The 24,549-nt window shown below is 35.9% G+C and overlaps 3 protein-coding genes and 1 pseudogene across 3 annotated transcripts; 3 read left to right on the forward strand and 1 right to left on the reverse strand.

Annotated features, from left to right (window-relative positions):
• The first annotated feature begins 4,025 nt into the window (after window positions 1-4,025).
• On the forward strand, window positions 4,026-5,436 carry LOC131018052 (uncharacterized). Its single transcript, XM_057946787.1, has 4 exons — window positions 4,026-4,088; window positions 4,213-4,315; window positions 4,730-4,855; window positions 4,926-5,436. Exons 2-4 carry the CDS (start codon window positions 4,256-4,258, stop codon window positions 5,238-5,240), a joined length of 501 nt encoding a protein of 166 aa, XP_057802770.1. The 5' UTR covers window positions 4,026-4,088; window positions 4,213-4,255; the 3' UTR covers window positions 5,241-5,436.
• Window positions 5,437-6,236: 800 nt separating this feature from the next.
• Window positions 6,237-7,112, forward strand: LOC131018053 (probable pectin methylesterase CGR2). The gene is made up of 2 exons (XM_057946788.1): window positions 6,237-6,576; window positions 6,898-7,112. Exons 1-2 carry the CDS (start codon window positions 6,270-6,272, stop codon window positions 6,990-6,992), a joined length of 402 nt encoding a protein of 133 aa, XP_057802771.1. The 5' UTR covers window positions 6,237-6,269; the 3' UTR covers window positions 6,993-7,112.
• A 1,966-nt stretch (window positions 7,113-9,078) lies between these two features.
• Window positions 9,079-10,004, reverse strand: LOC131018048 (elongation factor 1-delta-like; annotated as a pseudogene).
• Window positions 10,005-21,727: 11,723 nt separating this feature from the next.
• On the forward strand, window positions 21,728-23,934 carry LOC131018508 (uncharacterized). Its single transcript, XM_057947225.1, has 3 exons — window positions 21,728-22,495; window positions 22,572-23,681; window positions 23,755-23,934. The coding sequence occupies exons 1-3, from the start codon at window positions 21,728-21,730 to the stop codon at window positions 23,932-23,934; spliced, it is 2,058 nt and encodes a 685-aa protein (XP_057803208.1).
• Window positions 23,935-24,549: the final 615 nt, after the last annotated feature.

Consider the following 24,549-nt stretch of genomic DNA (forward strand, 5'->3'; position numbering starts at 1 on the left):
GCGGCGGCGGAAGGGCACAGTGGCGGCAACAACAGCGACGTCGACGGAGAGGGGTGGCGAGGGAAACGATGGAAGACAACAATTGCTTGTGACCACCTTCAATAGATCGACGCCTCTATCAGCGAGTGAGTTTGGGCGTGCGAGCGAGCGAGCTGTCGCGGCGTGAGCGTGGGAGACCGTGCGGCGCGATACCGGCGACCGTGCGGCGCGATACCGGCGGCGACAGTTATGAGAACGCGGGAGAGAGAAGCGATTTCAGTAGGTAGATTACGAAAGGGGGATAATTTGATTTAGGGAAAAGTATTGACTAATATTTGACTAAGTCACTTTGATTTCACCATAAGTTTTTTTAATATTTTTTGTTATTGAAAATTAGTATTTTAATTAATTGGGTCAATAAAACTTCTCTTCTTTTTTTTCAAGAATCGGTCAATGATTTTTATTTTTAAATAACATCATACTTATAAATATGGACAATTATGATCAGTGTTATAAATAGTTTTTAACATTACATCTATAACAACAGACACATAAATCTAATGTCTATAAGAATATTTTTATGCTAAAAGACCACAGACAAATATAAGACCACAGACAAAACACATACGACCACAGACTTTGACAAAAAACAGTGTCGTATGGATGATGTTATATCCAATTTTTGTTGTAGTGCTTATTTGTAATAGACTAGAACTGTTCGAACTCGTCTGTTTGAGTTCAATCTCTAGTTTAGTTGTTGTTCTGAAGACTGAAGCCAAAGTACTGAAGACATCGACTGTTGGAGAAGTCAAATACTGATATTTGACTTATCAGTCGAAGAATCAGTTTCGACTGATTACTTAATGCGCGCCACGTGGATTCAGCGGACTGATACTAAAGTTAAGTATCAGTTAAACATTCTTCCTCGGACTGAACCTCTAAAGTTTAAAGGAAGCCACGCACTCCAGAAGTACAGCCGCATTAAATGCAGATATCTCAGGATCGTCCTTTATCTGCAGAGGCCATTCCTTTTGGTGATTACCTTTTAAGAGATGTCATATCTCCTGCTCCTCAAAGTAGCCGTTCTCATTAAACAAAGGAACCTCGAAGATTGAAGCCTCAGCCCAAGTTCAAATTACTCTCTAACAGAAGAATTCTTGAAGACTATCGCCGCCAACGGATCTATTCAAGACGTCTCCTATAAATTGCGTTCGAGGATCACTTCAATCTTTACCGATTCAACAACATAAGCTGAAACGATGCCGAATTCGTTACTCAGCAAACCAAGCCTCCACAAAGCTTGAATCGAAGAAGAGAATCACAAAGCCAAAAATCAGTCACTGGTGATTACATATATTCTCTTAGAACTTAGGCATATATTGTATATCCAAAGCCTAGGTAAAACTGACTGCAGAGAACTTGTTTTTTGTTGTTTAGTTGGCAAGTGTTCAAACCTCCTTTCAACGGATCGAATTGAGAGTTTGTGTCAAAAAGGAGTTCAGGCCAGTGTTCTGTCTCTGTGAGATCTTAGTGCCCAGTGTGCGCTAGGAGTGAGAAATCCAACCCAGTGTGTTGGTACTGAAGATAGGCTCTTCAGTTGTTTCGGTTTGCTGTGCACCCGTAATCACATGATGTCCAGTGAAGTTTATCAGTCTGATCAACTGACCGTGGATGTAGGAAGTATTTTTCGAACCACGTAAAAATCTCTGTGTTGTTTATTACTTTCAGTATTTACCTTCTTACTTGCTCAATCCTTTGTAAACAGAAATTTGATTAACTGCAAAGAGAAACATTAACTTTGACAAACGTGATTAATCACACAGGCTATTTCTCAAAGAAAGTTTTCCGCTGCATATGCTATTGGTCTGACTGATAAATCTTAGGATAGTCAGCTAGACTGATGACATCACTCTATTCATACAAACTTGACTGAAGCCTTTCGTGTATCAGTTAAAGTCTCAAGACTTAACTGATAACTCCTTACTGAAGAGTTTTCAGTATCAGTCAACAACCTCTGCCTTAACAAAGTCTTTTAATCTAAAAGGTTGTGTTAGTTTGTGTAAAAAGTTATTTTCAACAAAAATAGCCTATAGGTGTATCCCCCCATACACCTATTCGAGACCCTCCGGACCCAACAAGAGAGAGAATGAAGAAATTGAAAAAGGAATAGAGAGAATATGAGATGAGATGCAGTGCTGCTTTACAATTAAAATTAGGGTTGTTTAAGTTGTACTCCATTTGCCTTTCAAAAAAGTTGTACTACATTAGCTCCAAAAAAAAAAAATTGTACTGCAATTTGTGTTCTTTTTATCATCATTTTATATTTTTTTTAATTAGTTTTGTTTGCCTTTGAAACTAATTGATCTTTTTAAAACATGAGAGATTGATTTAATTAAATTTAGTTTGAGCTTCTTATTTCTTTAAACGTAATAACTTGGGCCTTATATTTCAAATATTTTAATTCAATTATGATTCCAAAATTACTTGGGTTTATATTTCAAATATTTTAATTCAATTAAGATTCCAAAATTATTATATTATAGACAGATTGTTGATTTCTATAAATAAGTTATATACCTTTTTATATACTTTTTAAAAATCTATTATAGCTCATTTTAATTAGAATTGTTGGCAGTTGGGCGATTATAATTTTTATATAATTCTTCGTTTTAATTTTATGAATATGTATTTGATTATTATTGTTATATAATTGTTTATGAATAATTTAATTTTCTGATAAACTCATTGATAAAAAAATTGTTGTATACCAATTTATAATATCTTAAGATTATAGTTATAAAGTTTATTATTATTTGTTAATATTATAATTGCGTTTTCTCTTATGATCACTACTACAAAAGTTTACATACATAACAGTGCATAGATAACGATTTTTTTCAAAAACCGTTATGTATGAGCGCACTTTTAGGAATAGATAACGGTTTTGGAAAAATCCGTTATCTATGTAGTGTTGTCTATATGCATAGATAACGGTTTTTGAAAAACCGTTATATTTTTGCGTTATCTATTAGTTGCATACATAACGGTATTACAAAACCGTTAAGCCACCGTTATCTATGACCATCTTTTATAACGGTTTATTCATAACGTTAAAGAACCGTTATGTATAAGAGTCATTTACAACGGTTTTGGAACCGTTATGTTTGAGCGTATCTAAAAACTGTTATGTATAATTTTTTTTTAATTTTTTTAATTATTTTTTTTAAATTTTTTTAAAACTTATTATATTATATCATTTGAAACTTAGTTTCCCCCATTCTACTCCACCCAATCCGCTGCTGAACTCCCTCTTCCGGCCGCACCACCTGTCCGCCTTCCCACCGGCTCCGGCGAGGCCGTGTCCGGCCGAGGGCGCTGCTCCTCGACTACTTCCTCCCATCATCCATTCTTCTCTCTCAAAAATCATGGATGAAGACAAAAGGGGAGCCCTAATTTCCTCCCCAAATCAGGAAATGCCGTCGCCTGAGCCGAAATCCGGCAACACAGCGCCCTTCTCTCCGATGTTGTCGATGCCTCCACGCAGGAGGCCCCTTTCCCTTCCAATTTTGAGCCCTAGCTTTCATAGAAAGAAATACCGTTGCCGCTGCAACTGGAAGACCAGTGAATGGTCGGGCGAGTCGTTGTCACCTCCGCTCTCTCGTTACCTCTCTCACTCACTCTCAAGAACAGATCTCCCTCACACACGAAGAGAATAGAAACCGAGTCCTAGCTCTCTCTCGACTCTTTCCCAATCTCTCGCTGCTGTTACGTTTCTCCGTCGAGCAGGTGAGGGCCTGCCGCCTCCGTCGATCCTCCGAGCTCCGTCGTTCAATTACCAAGGTAATCTTTACAGTAATTGGGACCGAGTTTTTCATTTGGTATTGTTTGTCATGGCTCTTTCTTTCATACACATCTTTTCCAGAAATGCTATGATGTGAATATATAGGGTTCTTTACTTTCATAAGTTTTTTTAATCTGATCTCTGTCCACAGTCTCCACATTTTGCATCAACTCCGCAGTAACATAGTTGTTCTTATTTAGGTTCATCTTTTCAGATCTAGCGGCTGGCATTATTTTCTAATTGAAAGTTAAAACAATCTACAATCTAGGTTAGTACTAAATAGGATTAAGACCTCTCTGTGCCAACACATTACAATGCACTTCTGAGATCTTGAGTGTGAATATAATTCGGTTTTATTGACTGCGTTTTACTTTTATTTTCATTTTATTCAGGTGCTTGGCTGATGAAGCATCTCTCCTGTTGCTTTATTCTCTAATGCACGGAAATTCATACTTTTTGGAGTATATTTTGGTGCGAACAGATCTGGATACACTGGTATGAATTGAATTTTTCTGAAGAAATGATTTCTTGATGTTTCATATGAAAGAGAAAACATGGATATATGATTATATAATGTGAAATAATGACTGGAGACTAACTGTCAACAGTCCTGGCTGACTGAATTTAATTGTTTGACGAGTACGTTTGTTGTAAAATAGTTGACTTTATCGTTTTAATATCCATTTGCCCTCTGTTTAAAGTGTTTATTGCAGGACTATATATTCTTTCCATAGTTATCTTGTAACATGTGATAATAATAAGAATCATAGTCTAGAGAACTTCTGCAACTACTTCATGATAAATTAGGGAGGAGTTCATGTTTGTTGGTCTGTTGGTCTGTCTATTATGTGCTGATGCACGTCGTTATTCCTGTGAATCTTGGTATGATATTTTTTGTATGTCCTACAGTTGATGCCCATGTTGGAAACTTTATATAATGCTCCAAGAAGAACGCCCAATCACATATATATGGTTCTGATAGTCCTTCTTATACTTAGCCAAGATTCCTCTTTCAATGCCAGCATTCACAAACTGGTAAAGAGAATTTTGTTTCAACCATGTAAGTTTATTGTGAAGTCTTACTGATTAATGATTATTCTTACAGATGCTTCCTAATGTTCCATGGTATCAAGAACGTCGCCTTCATCAAACTTCTCTTGGTTCCCTAATGATCATAATTTTGGTTAGGACTGTGAAATATAACCTCTCTAAACTGAGGGTGAGACTAGATGCTATGCTTCCAGCCTATTTTTCTCTTTTTTTAGACATTGTAGAGTTTATCCTTTCAAATATCATCTTGTTAGATTATGACAATTCCTTATCATCTGGAGGTTGTCCTGAAAATATAATCTCATTGAACTCAAACTTTTTCTTTTCCTTTTCTATGAGTTTAGATGTCCATAACACAAAGCAAGCATAGACGATAACTTGTAATACAATGGAATAATTAATGTTTAGAAGTTATATGGTTATATAGTTCTTTGCCATTTTTATTGCAACATGATATCTATCTTCACACTAATTGCCTGGCAACTTTGTCAAATATGGCACCAAATGTTAACCGTCTGAGTGCATATGCATCACAACAGTTGGTCAGCCTTTTTGACATGCTTTCACGCAAGTGAGTCACATTGGTGCTCTTAATCGTCTTAGTGCTTGAATCAAGATGTGTATGAAAGAAAGAGCCATGACAGGATCAAGGTAGGACTCTTATGATCATAAGTTGTCCAAAAAATGTATCTGCTCTGACCAACTTTGCCTTAGGTTTTATTCAGATATTTTTCTGGGTCAGTTCTGTTACCTTGATCATCATTCACTAAAGGTCTCTGTTCTTCCTGGCTTCAAAAACTTGTCCTTATCTTCTGGTCCTTTCAATCCTCGGCAGGTTCTTCAAACTCTTAAGCGATGTCAAGAAGACCCAATGCTGCTCGCCGTATTGGAGATGGCGGGAGCATTCCTTTTGTCGGGGCATTGCATTCCAAGGTCCAAACTTCTCCACTATTATCCATTGGAATTTTTGTTGTGGTATATCTCTTTGCTTCTTTCACTTTGCCTCCTCTTATACATGAGAGAGCTCAGAGAGCACACATATTTGCATGAGTTATTCACCATTATTGCATATACACATAGTGGATAGGTACATACATTTCACACATAGATCCCTTTTTCCATATTGTACAATCATGGAATTGAGTTACAGTTACCTTGTGTATCTGAATTTTAAAAAAAGAGAGAGGAGGAGATGGCTTAAGGATGATGCTTGTTCACTTATTTCTAGTACTTGTCATGATGACCCTTGTCACATAGTTGAGCTTGTTGCATTAATGTGTATCTAAAATGAGAGAACTGATAAGCTACTTTTTTCTTGGTTTTGCTATTAGATTACATGTACTTTTGTTAACCCATTAACAAAATAATACCTATTCTGAAGAAAACATATGGTGACAGCATGAAAAAGGTATTGCATGTTGGTCCTGAAACCTGCTCGGTGGTCTCTCAATTATTGAAACAAGAGGATACAGAAGTCTGGGGTATAGAGCCTTATGAGTTAGATGATGCTGATGCCAGCTGCAAGAATCTAGTTCGAAAAGGCATCGTGCGAGTGGCTGATATCAAATTTCCCCTTCCGTACAGGCCTAAGACATTTTCCCTCGTCATAGTTTCAGATGCATTGGATTACTTGTCTCCTAAGTATCTTAACAAGACTGTTCCACAGCTAGCGAGGGTAGCTTCTGATGGCTTAGTTATATTATCTGGTAATACTCCAGCACCCGGTTTCTTATGTGCTTCCGTAATTCTAGAGATTTATAAGTAAAAAGAGTGTGTGAACGAGATTAAGCTATTTTATAAATGTAGTCATAGTTTTTCCATCTCAATATTGGAAAAGTCATATATCATACAATATTTTCATAGTGGTTCCAGAGGTTACAATTGGACCACTTGGTTCCATGTTAAATCATTCACATAACTTACAGCAGCTTTCAGCATTTCCAACGTTGCAATTGCATATAGGTCTTCTTTTGTAAATTTCTGAAGTTAGAAGGCAGTGTTACTAACTGTAACATAAATGCTTGCAGGTTACCCAGGTCAGCAAAGAGCTAAAGTGTCGGAGCTTTCCAAGTGGGGGCGCCCGGTAATTGTCAAAATTTATTTTATTTTTGGCACTTATTAATAGGCTTTTTTTCTTCAAATACCTGACGAAATGACTATAATCCCAATGCTATTTGTATCTATACATATGCAAGTGTTTATAGCTGATCAGTCTATGAAAAATCTTACAACTTATAGAAAATTTTGCTAGTCAGATATCTGATATTTGCTGTTTCACGATTAGGGTAATGAATCATTAAACCAAAGCACCAAGAAAAAGTTGTGATCTGCAACTCAGTTTCAATTGTTTCTAAACAAGCACTTATATCTCTCAAGTAAGGACCTTTTCCATTTTAAGTTATACATGCCACTCCTTTTTATTCCTCACCTAGCTAGATTCTCTGCCACTTCTTCTGCTTCTGAAACAAAAGTCAACATATTGTTTGTTATCTTTTTCTTGTCCAGTTTTCTTTTATTTCACATATTTTAATTGGATTATTTTTCTATTGGCAGGTTGAGCTTGTGTGTCGGGTTCTCTCCTAAGTTAGTTGATGCAAATTCATCATAGCAGGTCAACTAGTTCATGAGGACTTGGTGCTAGAACACATAATATGATAGATTTTTGTTTTAGCTATAAGATAGTTGGTACTTTCAATTTTGAATCGAAATATGCAATGATCATATGTACTTGATACTTGGTTCATTTGGATGGTAATGTATGAATATTTTGGATGATATATAATATTGTTATTGGTGATTTTATCATTTTGTTGTTTTAAAGTTATTTATTTATTTCTTGAGATAAATAACATAAAAATTGAGAAAAAATATTAAATATGCTAGTTGTAGTTGAAATACATAACAGTATAAAAAGTACAAAAAAAATCGTTATGTATTTCTATCAAAGATAACGGTAAAAACCGTTATAAAAAGTAAAAAAAAACTGTTAACTATGATAGAAAAAAAACAAAAAAATACAAAACATAACGGAAAAATCCTCATACATAACGGTAATAAATCGTTATGTATAAGCATTATAGATAACGGTTTCATACCGTTATGTATAGAAAAAAAACTGTTAACTATGATAGGAAAAAAAACAAAAAAATACAAAACATAACGGAAAAATCCTCATACATAACGGTATAAACCGTTATGTATAATCATTATAGATAACGGTTTCATACCGTTATGTATAGAAAAAAAACTGTTAACTATGATAGGAAAAAAAATAAAAAAAATACAAAACATAACGGAAAAATCCTCATACATAACGGTATAAACCGTTATGTATAATCATTATAGATAACGGTTTCATACCGTTATGTATGAGCGTCTCGTACCGTTATCTATTCTCACATACATAACGGTTTTTAAACCGTTGTCTATGATACGTATCATAGATAACACCACTATACACAACGGTTTTTTTGCTCATAGATAACGGATAAAGTAGTGGATAAAAATGTATAGAATTAATATCTACAAAGATTGTTAGTGCATATTATAGATTGAGTAATTCAATCGCGTTATTTTTTATATCTTTTTAAGGATTTTTAGTTGAATAATAATAATAAAATAAATTTGCATAATTTGTTCATATGAGTGAATGGGGAGTTAAATTATAAAATTGTATATAGTATTACTTAGGCTTTAATAGAACTTAAGTGGAAAATTGTGAATATGAATATTTTATATGATTAATTAATAATTGTGAGAATGTATACTTCCCACACAATTATTTTATATTAAATGATTAATATATAAGAGAGTATGTTAATAATTGCGAGGGAAGTATACTATCTTTTAATATCAATAATTGTGAATATAAAATGAATATTTTACATGATTAATTAATGATGTGAATAAATTTGTGTGGTTCATGTATTATATGATTAATTAATAATTGTTGTTTAGGTGCTAATTTTTTGGGGGGTATTTATTTTATTTAACTTTATTTTCGTTGTCATTAAAATCGCAGCATTAAGTGTAATAGTTGGTACATATTTGTATGCTAATTTAGTACATTATTTTAATTATAATGCATATTTAAAAAAGAATAACTAGACATGGCTTCATCTTAAAAAGTTCAACATTGTGTACATTGTGTACGCTTTATAGACTTCAAATCAACACTTTATTTTTAATAAAAATCTAGTCAATCTTATAAAGCCCAAGCAAACTCAAAATTTCTGTCACAAGGTCTACTACTTCCACACATAACAATGTAGGATTCCAAACGAATCAAAGCCATTCAAAAGGAAATAAACAAAACAGAGACATAACAGAGTAAGTAGGCTTCATTGCTCGTGATCCAGTGCCCGCAGAGCTATATATCATGAACCAGGCATATTAAATTTTGTTGAAGGCCACGATGTCAACACTCCGGACGTATTCATTAAGTGGTTCTGCAGTAAGATGATCCTCAATAAGGTTGTCAACGGATACCAAGTCATCCACAATGGTTATCATAATTTGCAGCTTCTTGATTCCATATCCAACAGGGACAAGCTTGGATGCTCCCCAAAGGAGACCCTCCTGCTGCACTTTTCTAACTTCTTCTTCGAGTTTTTTCATGTCAGTCTCATCGTCCCATGGTTTAATATCCAACACAATTGACGACTTCCCGACAACTTTCTTCTAATTTCCAGCAGCCTTTGCAGCAGCTGCACGCTCTTCAGAAGCCTTCTTCTTTTCTTCAGCCTCCTCACCAAACAAGTCCACATCATCATCATCGTCGTCGTCATCAGTAGCAACGGCCTTAGTGTCTGTTGCCGGAGGAGTTGCAATAGCATCACTGACAGGTGCTGATCCCTCAACAGTTACGCCACTTCCCTCACCAGAAACACCATAAATCCTCAACAGTGCATCGATGTGGTTGAACCACCGTGACACGTTAACGTAGTCCGATGATGGAGGCTTGGCGACAGCAGCATAAACAGTCAAATCATCTTTCGAAGCTTGGTACCTAGTAATGTAACTGCGAGTAAGAAGGTACTCATCGAGCTTCTTGAGGCCGGCGGCGGAACTGAGGTCGGAGAAACTGACGGCCATTTCTTGATGAAGATGAGATGAGATTTGAGATTGAGCGGCGTGAGTGGATTCGGTAATGGGGGAGGGCAAATCAACACTTTAAAACATAAAATAAAAATAAAAATAAAAGTAAAAAAATTTAAAAAACAGTTCCATCTTTTGGAACCGTGAACCGCCTATTCGAAATCGGAACTGAAACCGCCAGTTCACAGTTCGAACCGGAATCGTGAGGGAGCTTTCACGGTTCGATTCCGATTCCGAATTTTGGAACCGTGGCCGCCTCTAGATTTTAGACATAATGTTGGACGTAAGGGTTTAATACCTCAATTATGACTGATATCGTTGGATTCAAGACTATCATTCAAGATATAATGTTGGACGTAAGGGTTTAATACCTCAATTATGGCTGATGTCGTTGGATTCAAGTTTATCATTCAATTTTCATTGTCGAGAATTTCCATTAGTTGTGTCTTATGCAGTAACGATTGATAAAATTAAGAGATACTTAAAGAGATATATTTTTAGTCATTGTCAGTATTAAGGATTCCTCATTGTTAGGTCTGAAAATTCTTATATATGGAGACGATGAGGTATAAGTTATTCTTATATATATTAGTTATAAGTTATTTTTGCAAAGGTATCAGGTATAAGTTATTCTTATATATATTATTTATATATAATTATTTTCAATATTTTGGAAACTGTTGTATATAAACTTAAATATAATATTTACAAATAAATATTCGTTAATGTTAATTACAATTGTAAAATAATATATATTTGTATATTTGTATATAAGTTATTTATTTGAATTGAGGATTATTCACAATCATTTAATGTATCAAATTGTGAAAGAATATCTTCACTATTTATGTAAAATACTAAATAAAAAATATAAAATTAATAATAAAATATATTTGATATTTAAAATTTACATTTTAGATGGTAAACATATTTAGTTATATGATTAAATTGTTAGCATATTTATTTATATAGTTAAATCAGTGTATATTGTTATATTTAAAATATTATTCTAATGATATTATTCGCTTAAAAAAATTGATACTAATTATTAATTTACAAAACTTTCTATTTTGTAATTTACCTACCTTTTGATATAATACACTTAAATTTGTGTATTTCACGATCATAGATAATAGACTTAATTTTATATAATTTGTGTATTTGACGTTGTCATCGTTATATATAAGATATAAATTTATGATTTTTTTTGGAATGTCGTATTTTTTTTTAGCTTGCACAAATATTATGCTTTTAGGAAAAAAAATTATTTCATACTCTTATGTAATTAAATGAACCTGATTTCTCTAAGGTAGAATGTTATGTTGTGTAGGGACCATACGTTTCATTGATTATTTCGCACAAATATAATCGTGTAATTGGATATCTTTCACGCTTAACTTTTTATGTAATAAACATATTTTTTATTCTATGGGTTACTCATTATTGATTATTTCATAGGTTGGATTGATTTTAGCTTGCACATTGATTATTCCATTTCCATAGATTGGATTCATTTTATGTTCGTATATCAATGGTTACTAATTATTGATATTTGAAACTTGAAAATTTTTTATATTGATATTTGAAACTTGAAATTTTTTTATTCTCGATAATATTGTTTATAAGGAACTCTATGGAATTGATTTATATAAGATATTTTGTTGTTTGTTATATATATTTTCTTTATTTAATATTATATTTCTTCTTATATTTATAATTATATTTCATGTATTTGTGAATTTCGTACCCGTGCGTGAGCACGGGTAAAAATACTAGTAAATATATAAGGGACAGAGGAGTACTATTCATTAGACATCTATTATATAATAGGATTAAGGCTTAACCTACATGGCATGCTTAGAATTGCTCCATTTCAAAAACTTACCATATATATTCTTCATTATTTATTAATTAATTAACTATTACATTCCATATAAAGATTCATTAATCTTAATAAATATAATTAATTGTATATATATATATATATAATATTAACAATACATATAATCTAAGTTAATAAATTTTATTATTTATTTTATCTCGATAAAAATTAGATTTACATGTCTGACAAGAAAAAAAAAATTATAATTTATATACGATAAATTATTTTAATTGAATGTTAGTGATTAGATGTATATTTGTTATTAATTTTATATTTCTCAATAACGTACACATTTTATGTATATGTTGCAATATATTATATTGTATGAATATATATATATATATATATATATATAATATTTATATTCTTAATTTTTAATAAAATTAATTTTAAATTAAGTTTGAATTGAGACATGCACGTATATGTAAATTATAAACGGGTCCGGTCATTGATTTACATGTTTGCATAATAAGGCACAAATTCTATAAACTGATTACTTTAAAACAAAATCTCATTTTATGTCTATCAAAATAATTAAAATTTTATTTTTATTTTTTATAAAATAAATCCATACATTTTATTTATATAGGAAAGAAAAATATATTTTTCATTTCTGCAAACTTTATTTGTTTCTGTTCGTCCATTACTACTACTATAATAATAATAATAATAATAATAATAATAATAATAATAATAATAATAATAATAATAATAATAATAATAATAATAATAATAATAATAATAATAATATCTATTCTATAATACGATTAGGCCTTAGCCTCGTGGCAGGCCTCAAATTCTTTATTTTCAATCTCAATCTCCAACGTGGCATTTGAGAATCCAATCTATATATTTTCATTCTCACTTTTAAAACAAAAGTCACGCCTCCCTCTTCCTCACCCCATCGCCGCCGTCCCTGAATCCGGTCGGCGTCGTCTCTCCCTTCACTGTCTCTATCTTCTCTCAATCATTTTCTCTCTCTAAAGTCGATTGCACACTCAAATCGAGCCCTAATTCCCCCCTTAAACTGCCCGCCTCTCTCTCCCTCTAAATTCAAGCGTCGCCGCCGTCCTAAGGGCGGCGTTGCTCCGCCTCATCTCTGACTCCCTCTTCCATTCCTTAATTAGTTTGATTCTGTTTCCACTTCTAGCTTAAACCCATGAGAATTCTCCATTCGAAGCAATTAATACAAGAGCCCTAAGATTTTTTTTTCCTATAACGCGTTGTCGTTCCTTCTTCTAGACTCCGGCGAAATAGTCGCCGCTTGACAAACATGGTTTTCGTACCTCAATTCCACATGTTTTATTATCATTTCCCTTCATGTTTTGCTTGTGAATGCTTGTTTGTGCCCGAATATTTAGTTTTATGAAGATTTGATATCTTGGTGTAGTTTTGGAGTAATTTCAGGAAACATCAATGATTAATTGGAGGATTTTGAAGATATGAGATTGAAGTACGTCTCGAGAGGAATCCGTGAGCGCAAACGGCGTCCAAATCCGAGTCCGGACGAGGGAGAACGGAGCAAAACGAGCGGACTGTGCAAAACGCCCAGTACCCCGCGGTCACCACCCGCGGCCGCGGGGTAAGACCGCGGGTCGGCTGTTCCCGACTCAGGAGACACCCGCGGTCACCACCCGCGGCCGCGGGGCGGGACCGCGGGTCCCCTGACTCTCCCCCACGTTTGCCGGCCGCGGGCGTGGGCCAGGACCGCGGGAAAAGGGCGGAGCCTCCCCAAGTGGGCCCTAGTCGGGTTTTTCACCCCTTAAACCCCTTTCTCCCCCTTTTCCTCACATTATTCATCTTCCCCAACCTCATACTCACCCATTTCCATCTTCCCCAATTCATTCACACCAAACCCTAGCCTCCATTACCACATCTTTTTACCAAGATTGAAGGCATTGAAGAGGAGAGAAGATTGAAGAAAGCTCATTAATAGGATTTGTCACTTCTTACTCTCTCTTTCATTTATGTATTTCTTTGATTTTGGTTTGTTGTTTGTGAACATGTTTGGATAAAATCCCCCATTAGTTTGGGGATTAGGCTCATGGATGATGTAATAGATTGATTATTATGCTTAATATATGTCTTGATTACTTCCTTGTCATTATCTTTGCAAGCCCTAGTATTCTTTCTTGTATGGATTGTTGGCCACTTTCTATGCATTTCTCATTTGTGATTTGAATCGGGAGAGGATAATCATAATAGATTAGGAGCTTGAAACATATTGACTCAATAAACCGGGAGGTTGAGAGTTGGGTGAGAGTTTATCGATCTTATTGTGCTTTTGGGAGTTATAGGTTAGAAGTTGACCGGGGACGGCAGCTATGACCCGTAATCTACCGTTTTAGTCGTCCGGGAGGGGGGCTAGAACTAGTTGGGAGATCATTCTAGATAAATAGGAGTATCAAGACTAATATTGAGCTAAATTGAAGTCCATTGCTAATCCATCGTTGCCTAATCCCTAAACCACCTTCATCACTTAATTAATCCACTTTATTTGATTGTTCTTATTTTGTCTTTGAATTTGTTAGTTAATCAAACCACTCACCTCCTTGTTTAGTCTAAATAGCTCTAGCATAATGACTTAAGGTAATCACTAGAATTTGACTATTAATCCTTGTGGAATACGACCTTGCTTCCCTATATTGCAACTACACCGTATACTTGCGGCGTGGTGAAAATATTAGCGAACAAGTTTTTGGCGCCGTTGCCGGGGATTAGTTTAGTTTGATTGTTTGTGATATTTTGAATCATTGTGCTCAACTACTTTAGACATTTTACTTGATTTATTTTTGTTTTCTATCTTAAGATGTTTGTTTTGACTTGTTGTTTTGTTGGTTGGTAGGGTGATGAAAAAGAAAATTGTTACACAACACCAAAAATATTAAATGGATGATGGAAGGAATGAGTTGGTTGAGCAACTCGAACTACAATTGGCGATGATGCAACTTAAGTTGCGAGTTTTAGAAGCAAAAAGAAATTGTAGGCAACCATTTATTCAAGAAGCCTTCCAACCCACACCTTCTTATGGCGAGTATTATGACATGGGGTGCAATGCCATGGAGTGGCAATCACCATTGGAGTATGAGGACCATTTCAATAGTTGGAATTATGAAAATTCTTATTTCACTAAAGAAAGCTTTCAAGGGGGAAATCGGTACTATCAAGAGGAGAAACCGAATGTTAGAGACGATCTTCTACAATGCTTCATAGCTACACAAGCTTGGATAGAAAAAAGTATAGCAAACTCGGATGTTATGCTAGAAGAGCAAAGAAGGTCTTTGGCTACCACTATGGAAAATCAAAAGCGAATTGATGATGTGTGCATGGCCATTAGCCTACAAAATGGAACCTTGTATGAGGAACCAATGCCAATGCTAAGTGAAGAGCCTCAAGAAGTTGAAGAAGATGAGGATCAATTCTCTAAATCCCTTGAAGTCGAGAGCCCAACTTTTCCAATGCAACCTCTACAATTCCAAAAAGATGAAGACTTCACAAGTTTTAAAGAATGCAAAGTCAAAATTTTTGTCGATCCTTACCTCGACACGAACGATTCTATGAAGGCTTGCTTCTTTCACTTTTATTTATCTTCATCTTTTGATTTTCACTTTGATTTGTCTAATAAAGAATTGTTTGAGTGTGGTGGTACTCTAGATGGTGAACGAGATTACCATGACGCCCGGGATGTCTCAAAGATTGTTAAGCCACCATATTTTTGGGTGGCAACGGATGGAGCATACAAATTTGATGAAAAATGGCCACCGCCTAAGCCTCCACCTTCCTTGTGAGTCCGAGACAACTTCTCATTCTCTTTTCCTCCAAACTCATTTCCACTTTGTGTTAAATAAGTTTGGGGGGAGGGGAAAGATGGATTAGTTGTCTCATCTATCTTTTGCTTTACTTGTTTTTATTTGGTTTAGTTTTATTGTCTTGTTTTTGTTATTGTTGAATAAATGAAAGCTTGAGAGTTAGTTGGGTTGATTTTTTTGTTTTTGTTTTACTTGGGATAATTGTAGCAAATATTGTGATGATGAATTGATTGGTTTTTGGGCTTATGATTGTTGTTTTTGAAAAAAAAAAAAGTTGTTGAGTATCACATGATTTTGCATGTAGAGTTTGAACTTGTGACAAGTGAGTTAAATGTTTTGCCTCCAAGAACTTGAAAATGAGCTTGTAAGAATTGAGCCTTTGATTGTCATACATTTACAATCTCATTTTGTTCTTGAGTGTAAATCATTTGAGCATGTGTGTTGATCTCTAGAACTTGCCATGAGTCCTTTCTTGAAAATAAAAGTAGATGTGTTGTTAATATTGAAGTGATTTAAGGCCATCTTTGTTAGCCACTTAACTCAAATTGTGTCCAAATTCTCATTTGATCCTAGTTTACCCCTTTCGTGCCTTGTAGCCTTTCTTTTAATGAACCAATGATAAAGGGGTAGAACTTAGAGTGTTAGTGGTTGCTTTGATGAAAATGGTTGGAAAATGATTGAAATTGCTTGTCAAACTTCGATTGAGTGAAAATCACTAGTCTCCTATAAGCTCAAAAAGAAAAAGAAAGAAAAATGAAGAGACATGTGAATAAAATAGTACAAAGGGGAGTGATTTGCCTTTTGAATCATGGTCTTGATAAGTATTCATAGGGTGAAAAGGAAGAAAAGTGGGGATATTGGTTGATTGATTAGAAAAGAACAATGGTGAATATGACATATTCAATTTGGGAATTGTATGGGATATGAGTCACTTTGCCTATAAACACCTCACCTCACCAAAGAGCTCTCATTGCAACCTAAATAGAAGCCCTTTTTGATCTTTATTTGTAACACATTGAAGTATAGAGAGTTAGGATAAATGGCAAGCTTATGGTAGATTGCATACTTGTTTCAATTTGAGTGCAAACACGTCCATTCTAAACACTTGAGAGTTGAGTGCGTCATTGAAACATCCACTTTGTTAGGATTCAAGCTTGGAGGTTATAATATTGAACTCATTATCACTTGTGACTTCTTGGAATGCATTTCTACTTGTGATGCACTTTTGAAAGATTTTTTGTAAAATTTGAAGCCCTTGAAATGACACCAATTCATGCTCACATGTTTGTTTACTTTTATTTCTCTTCTCTTCGTCGTTTGGGGACAAACAACACTTTAAGTTTGGGGAGTTGACAAACATGGTTTTCGTACCTCAATTCCACATGTTTTATTGTCATTTCCCTTCATGTTTTGCTTGTGAATGCTTGTTTGTGCCCGAATATTTAGTTTTATGAAGATTTGATATCTTGGTGTAGTTTTGGAGTAATTTCAGGAAACATCAATGATTAATTGGAGGATTTTGAAGATATAAGATTGAATTACGTCTCGAGAGGAATCCGTGAGCGCAAACGGCGTCCAAATCCGAGTCCGGACGAGGGAGAACGGAGCAAAACGAGCGGACTGTGCAAAACGCCCAGTACCCCGCGGTCACCACCCGCGGCCGCGGGGTAAGACCGCGGGTCGGCTGTTCCCGACTCAGGAGACACCCGCGGTCACCACCCGCGGCCGCGGGGCGGGACCGCGGGTCCCCTGACTCTCCCCCACGTTTGCCGGCCGCGGGCGTGGGCCAGGACCGCGGGAAAAGGGCGGAGCCTCCCCAAGTGGGCCCTAGTCGGGTTTTTCACCCCTTAAACCCCTTTCTCCCCCTTTTCCTCACATTATTCATCTTCCCCAACCTCATACTCACCCATTTCCATCTTCCCCAATTCATTCACACCAAACCCTAGCCTCCATTACCACATCTTTTTACCAAGATTAAAGGCATTGAAGAGGAGAGAAGATTGAAGAAAACTCATTAATAGGATTTGTCACTTCTTACTCTCTCTTTCATTTATGTATTTCTTTGATTTTGGTTTGTTGTTTGTGAACATGTTTGGATAAAATCCCCCATTAGTTTGGGGATTAGGCTCATGGATGATGTAATAGATTGATTATTATGCTTAATATATGTCTTGATTACTTCCTTGTCATTATCTTTGCAAGCCCTAGTATTCTTTCTTGTATGGATTGTTGGCCACTTTCTATGCATTTCTCATTTGTGATTTGAATCGGGAGAGGATAATCATAATAGATTAGGAGCTTGAAACATATTGACTCAATAAACCGGGAGGTTGAGAGTTGGGTGAGAGTTTATCGATCTTATTGTGCTTTTGGGAGTTATAGGTTAGAAGTTGACCGGGGACGGCAGCTATGACCCGTAATCTACCGTTTTAGTCGTCCGGGAGGGGGCTAGAACTAGTTGGGAGATCATTCTAGATAAATAGGAGTATCAAGACTAATATTGAGCTAAATTGAAGTCCATTGCTAATCCATCGTTGCCTAATCCCTAAACCACCTTCATCACTTAATTAATCCACTTTATTTGATTGTTCTTATTTTGTCTTTGAATTTGTTAGTTAATCAAACCACTCACCTCCTTGTTTAGTCTAAATAGCTCTAGCATAATGACTTAAGGTAATCACTAGAATTTGACTATTAATCCTTGTGGAATACGACCTTGCTTCCCTATATTGCAACTACACCGTATACTTGCGGCGTGGTGAAAATATTAGCGAACACCGCTGAGCTTGCGGTTCGTCCGCCGTCGAGTCACCGCTGAGCTCTGGAGTTCGTCCACCGTGCCGTCGACCCGCACCCCACCGACGACTTCTCTGTTTTGATACCTCCATTTCCTGATCTGCCGTGATTCTTCCTACACACCTATGGTAAGTATTAAATTAGTTTCCTAATTTTATAACGCGTTTCACTATTTTAAATATAGAATGATTATTATTTTAGAAAGAACAAATTTTGGAAAGAATTTTGGCATCTGCTATCAACCGTGTTGTGATTGTTGCATGGAAGGAATATGATTTATCAACTCTGATGAGGGGTGAAATATGCAAGGTCATAAGATCAGGACACGTAGCTTTGCTTGGAATACCAAAGTGGAATACCAAAGATGAGCAGCAGGGAGCAAAGAAGCTGTGAGAAATAGGCAGAGGGAAAAGTTCAGAGCAGAGCTAACCAGAGCAGAGTTGGCAGAGCAAAGCTTCCAGAGCAGAGCTGCCAGAGCAAAGCTTCCAGAGCCAGAGCTAACCAGAGCAGAGCTTCCAGAGCAGAGGGCCAGAGCCAAGTTGCCAGAGCAGAGCTGCCAGAGCAGAGATGCCAGAGCTAGCCAGAGCAGAGATGCCAGAGCCAGAGCTAACCAGAGCAGAGATGCCAGAGCAAAGCTTCCAGAGCAGAGCTGCCAGAGAAGAGCTTCCAGAGCAGAGCTGCCAGAGCCAGAACTAACCAGAGCAGAGGGCCAGAGCCAAGTTGCCAGAGCAGAGCTGCCAGAGCTAAGTCATTAAAGTCAGAGCCAGAGCCAAGTCGCCAGATCTAGAGTCAGAGCTAAGTCGTTAGAGTCAGAGCCAGAGCCAAATCGCCAAAGAGTAGAAGTCTGCCCCAAGGAAGGAAATCCAGAACTACTAGACAGAGCGGAATGATGAGGACAGAATCCAGCTCTGTAATTAGGGGACAACGACCTGACAAGTTATAATCTAATAATAGCCTTAATTAGTTTAATGGCGAGCATGCGGAATAGATGACCAAACGAATTTACTACTTTACCCCAACTGTAATGCCTATAAATACCTACGATGATGAAATAAAGCACACGCTCTCTCTTTTACTGCTTTAAGAACTCTTCTCTTCCTTTTCTCTCTAGAGTTTGAACTAATAAAATTACATATATAAATAAAATATCTAAATTGTTAGAGTTATGTTTGTTAGATAGTTGACAATTGGAGTCATGGTTGAATATAATTTCATATTTGATGATGCTCTCTCAAACTCTAGATGAGATGATGCTCTTTCAAGTTTTGGACGAGATGATTCTCTTTCAAGTTTCAGACAAGATGATGCTCATAAGTTAGAGGTGATCTGTCAAGTTTGCGACGAGATGATGCCCACAACTTGGTTGGTCTTAAAACTCCAAATGATATGATGCTCGATAAATCAGTTATGGTCTTTTAAATATCAGGCGAGATTATTTTCATAATTAGTTATGCTTTTAGAAGTTCGGAATTATATAATACTCACAATTCAATTATGATTTTTCAAACTCCATATAAAATTATGGTCAAAAGGCAAAATAAAAAAAATTGAAGAAAATTAATAAATCTTGTAACAACAAATGCAACAAATCAATCCTCCATCATACCTATGTCAAATTTATATGTATTTCTACTCTCTTTTTTTTCTTACGCGTCAACTTTTTATAAAATTTCATATGAAAACTAATGGGTATTTTTATGATCTCAACAAAATTAATAATTTAATTGCTAAAAGTTGTTGAGATTAATATAATTTAAAATGTATTACTAATATAATATAATTTAATTAATTATATAAATAATTTACATAAAAAAATATTTTATATAATTATCATAACAATAACATAAAATATATAAATTACAAGAAAATATGTACCCGTCGAAATACTAGTTAGATATATTAATATATGCGTATATACATGTTTGGAAATTAAGCTTGAGTGTTGGGGCTAGGGTTGACGCGTAAGCAGGAGTAGAAACGGGAAACAAAACAAAAGAATTAATAGCCGGGAAGGGTAAAAAGGTAAAAGTGTGAAATTGAGAGGTGATCCAAAAGGATCTACAATTGCTAATGGAGTCTGCTTTTCTTCACCATTTTTGTTTATTTTTCTTGTTTAGAGCACTCCCATCGGAGCTCTTAGAAGGTGATTGGTACGATGGAAGAGAGATGACAATACAATCGTGATTTATATCTTAATTTTATTTTTTTTGTTTAATACTTTATTCGTTTCATAAAAATATGCGTAGTTTTCTTTTTTCGTCCGTCCCGTAAAAATATGCATAGTTTTCCTTTTTCGTCTGTCCCATAAAAATATAGATATCTCATTTATAGTAATAATTCTCACACTAAACATCACAATCAATGTGAAATTCTTTCTCCACTCCCACTATACTTTACAGAATTTCTTAAAACTTGTACCGTCACATACTCTATGCATGTTTTTATGGGACGGAAGAAGTATATTCTTTTTTGTAGGAATCATCATTTCATTTGGAATCACCATTCCCATTTCTTCCACCTACCATGATATTAGTCATTTCATTTCATTCTTAATCCTTCTATATTTAAATTTCGACATTTATATTTGTTTATATATATATATATATATATGAAACATTATTATTATTATTATTATTATTATTATTATTATTATTATTATTATTATTAGGGTTAATAGCCAAAAAATACATGAACTTTCACCGAATTTGCAAATTGCACATGACCTTCAAAAATAGCCCTAGAATACATGACCTTTCAATTTAATCGTGATTTTCACCCGACGAGAATTCCGATCAGGGCTAAGTTTGACCGGTGATTATGTGGACATTACATGGCATATTACGTGGCTAATTATACACGCTGTCAAATATGTGTAAAAAACGACGTCGTTTTTTACTAATTTTAACACCACTCACCTTTCATCTCCTTTGAAGCACCAGTGCACCACCTTTTACACTTACGGTTGAATTTTGGAGGGAGATAGAACGTCGAAGGGTTCGAGGCGAATCAAAGGAAAATCGAAGGAATTTCTTCTACTATTCCGGCAGCGAACAAGCGACGAAGGCAAAGAGCTACGTTTGAAGAGCACGTTTGAAATCGAAGGAAGATAGAAGGTGGATTTCAGAGTGTGATAGCATGACTGGAAGGTATGAAAGTAAAATTGCGAATTTCAAAGTGATATGAGATAGTTCTTAAGTTCTGTATTTCTTCATCGTTTAGGGTTTTGAAAATGATTTTTTTTTCGCAGTGATTACTTCACACTGTTTGTTCATCATGGCGGAGAGTTTCGTGAAGTACAGGGCTTTGAGAAGTTGGGCAATAGCAAATGGTTGGTTCATTAGATTTAGAAGGGTGTCTAAAGACCAATGTGAGGCTATCTGCAAGCCTCCATGTGCATGGAGGGTGTATGCATCTATTGTAAGCAAAGATAAAGCATTTCTGATTAAGTCATTTAAGGGGGAACATAGCTGTAAGAGGGCTACAAAGAACAAGTTACTAAGTTCTAAATGGATAGCTAATAAGTACCTGCCAGTTTTTAGAGTAAAACCGAATTGGGATATTAGTGAATTGAGGAGGGATATAGCTGATAGATTTGCAGTGGATGTTAGCAGGGATAGGTTATATAAAGCAAGGAAACATGCATTAAAGCTTGTCAGAGGGTCGGTTGAAGAGCACTATGCATCTCTGAGGAGATACATAGCTGAACTGAAAAGAGTAGATGGGGAGTGTACATTTGAGGTTGTTGTGGGCAGTGATGGGGTATTCAAGGGAGTGTACATAGGTCATTCTGCATTGAGGAGAGGTTTTAAAGAGAGCTGTAGACCATTGGTAGGCTTAGATGGCTGTTTTTTAAAAACTTACTTGGGTGGGATCTTGATGTGTGCTGTTGGAAAGGATGGGAACAATCAGATGTTCCCAATAGCATGGGGAGTGGTGGCTGTTGAAAACGAGGTGAATTGGAGTTGGTTTGCCAAGCTTCTGGTAGATGATCTGGAGATAGGCACTGGAGAAGGCTACACCTTCATCAGTGATCAACAGAAAGTAAGTAATCTAAAGATAATTTGGTTTATGCATTGAGCTTGTAATATGCACTAATACCTGTATCTTTCAAATATAGGGGCTTATGAATGTTTTGAGCAATTATGCTCCAAGGGCAGAGCATAGGAATTGTGCCCGCCACATCTATATGAATTGGAAAAAGGAGAATAAAGGAGCAACACTCAAGACTATATTCTGGAAGGCTGTAAGAGCTACAACCGAACAACAATACAAGAAGGTGCTTGAGGAGATGAAGGCTGAGAGTGTTGGAGCTTACCAGAGCTTCATTGAGAGGGACACTTCAAAATTTTTTAAGGCGTTTCTGTCTTTTACCCCCTGTTCAGACATGATAGACAATAATATAAGTGAGACTTTCAATGGCTGGATACTTAGTGCTAGAGGAAAGCACTTGATACACTGTTTGGAAGAAATCAGAACAGCCCTTATGATGAGGCAAGTGAAAAAGCTACATGTTATGGCAAAGGTTTCTGATAGGCTTTGCCCTATGATCAGCAAGAAACTTGAGAAAATGATGCATCAGTCTAGGAACATGAACATCATACATGCACTCGGGGATAAGTTTGAGGTAGATGATGAGGGTGAGAAATATGTTTTCAATATTCCTTTAAGGAGATGTACATGCAGAGTATGGGAGCTTATTGGTATACCTTGCGCACATGGTTTGGCATGCATTAGGTACTTGAATGATGATGCATCTAATTTTGTGCATGAGTATTACACAGTTTCCAAGTATTTGCAGGCTTATAAATATACATTGGAGCCACTGAATGGTCCATTACATTGGCCGCAGTGTGAGGGCAGTGTGATTAAACCTCCAACAGTGAAGAATATGCCTGGGAGGCCTATGAAGAATAGGATTAGGGATCCCCATGAGGTTGATCCAAAAAATCCTAATAGGCTGAAAAGAAAAGGGCTAGTTATGACATGTGGTAACTGTGGTGAGCGTGGTCATAACACAAGGGGCTGCAAAAAGGAGAAGGTCGAGAAGCCTACAAAAGAAAAAGGAGCAAAGCGGAGGCCTAAGAAGAATGATGCTACAGCAAGAGACCCAGGGAAGAGGCCTATGATGTCAAAGGCAGAGCAAAGAGAGATTGCCATGGAGAAGGCATTTGCAATGAGGGGTGCTGGACTCTATATCAGTGAGGGCAGTGGCAACCAATACTTTAGGGTACTTAATTGTCATTACTCTTCAATTATGTTAGTGTATGATGATATGTTAACTCATTCTTCAATTATTGCAGACACCTGATCAGAGGGGTGTTACCCATATTACTCAAGGAGGAGCATCAGGAGCATCAGGTAGCAGAGGAAGAGGAAGAGGAAGAGCTCGGGGTGGTGCAACCGGCAGTGGTGCAAGCAATCAAGAGTCAGGAAGCACAGTGTTGGAAGGCTCAACTACTCAAGAGAGCATTAACAAGTGATTTCAGACTAGAACAACTTTTGATCTTTTGAATTTAGGCTCATCTTTTCAATGTCAGTGTTTGGATAAACATGAAATTAATCCATCTTTTTGTACATTATATCATACTCTGTCCACATGCTGAAATGATGAATCAATGAAGATGAACTTTTGGGCAACTTTGTGTATCTTTCTCAACTTTGTGTATCTTTCTCAAGTTTTATGTAAAATCATTCATTTTGCTCAATGAAGAATGAAAGATGAAATTAAGCTTCTTCATTCATTAACAAATGGAAAATTACATCTTAGAATACAACAACATAATTACTACAACAATCAAAGCAAAAGTGAGAATTCTAAGTCTACATTCCATTGCTTTGAACTTTGCTTCCACTGAACTTGGCATATCTTTCTTGTTCACCATGGACTCAAGGGCTTCAACTCCATCACCTTCATACCCACTGTCATCCATCAAGCGACGAAGGCCCTCCATTTCGACGAATGCAGCATCTCTTTCATTTCTCAAATTGTTAAAACAGAGCTTGTAATATGGTGTTAGCTCCGGATCGACCCAATCCCAAAAACGACAATCCTCGCCATCTCTCTGTCCACATTCAACGTACCTCCTCTCTGGATT

The sequence above is a fragment of the Salvia miltiorrhiza genome, chromosome 3, assembly GCF_028751815.1.
Source record: "Salvia miltiorrhiza cultivar Shanhuang (shh) chromosome 3, IMPLAD_Smil_shh, whole genome shotgun sequence".
NCBI lineage: Eukaryota > Viridiplantae > Streptophyta > Magnoliopsida > Lamiales > Lamiaceae > Salvia > Salvia miltiorrhiza.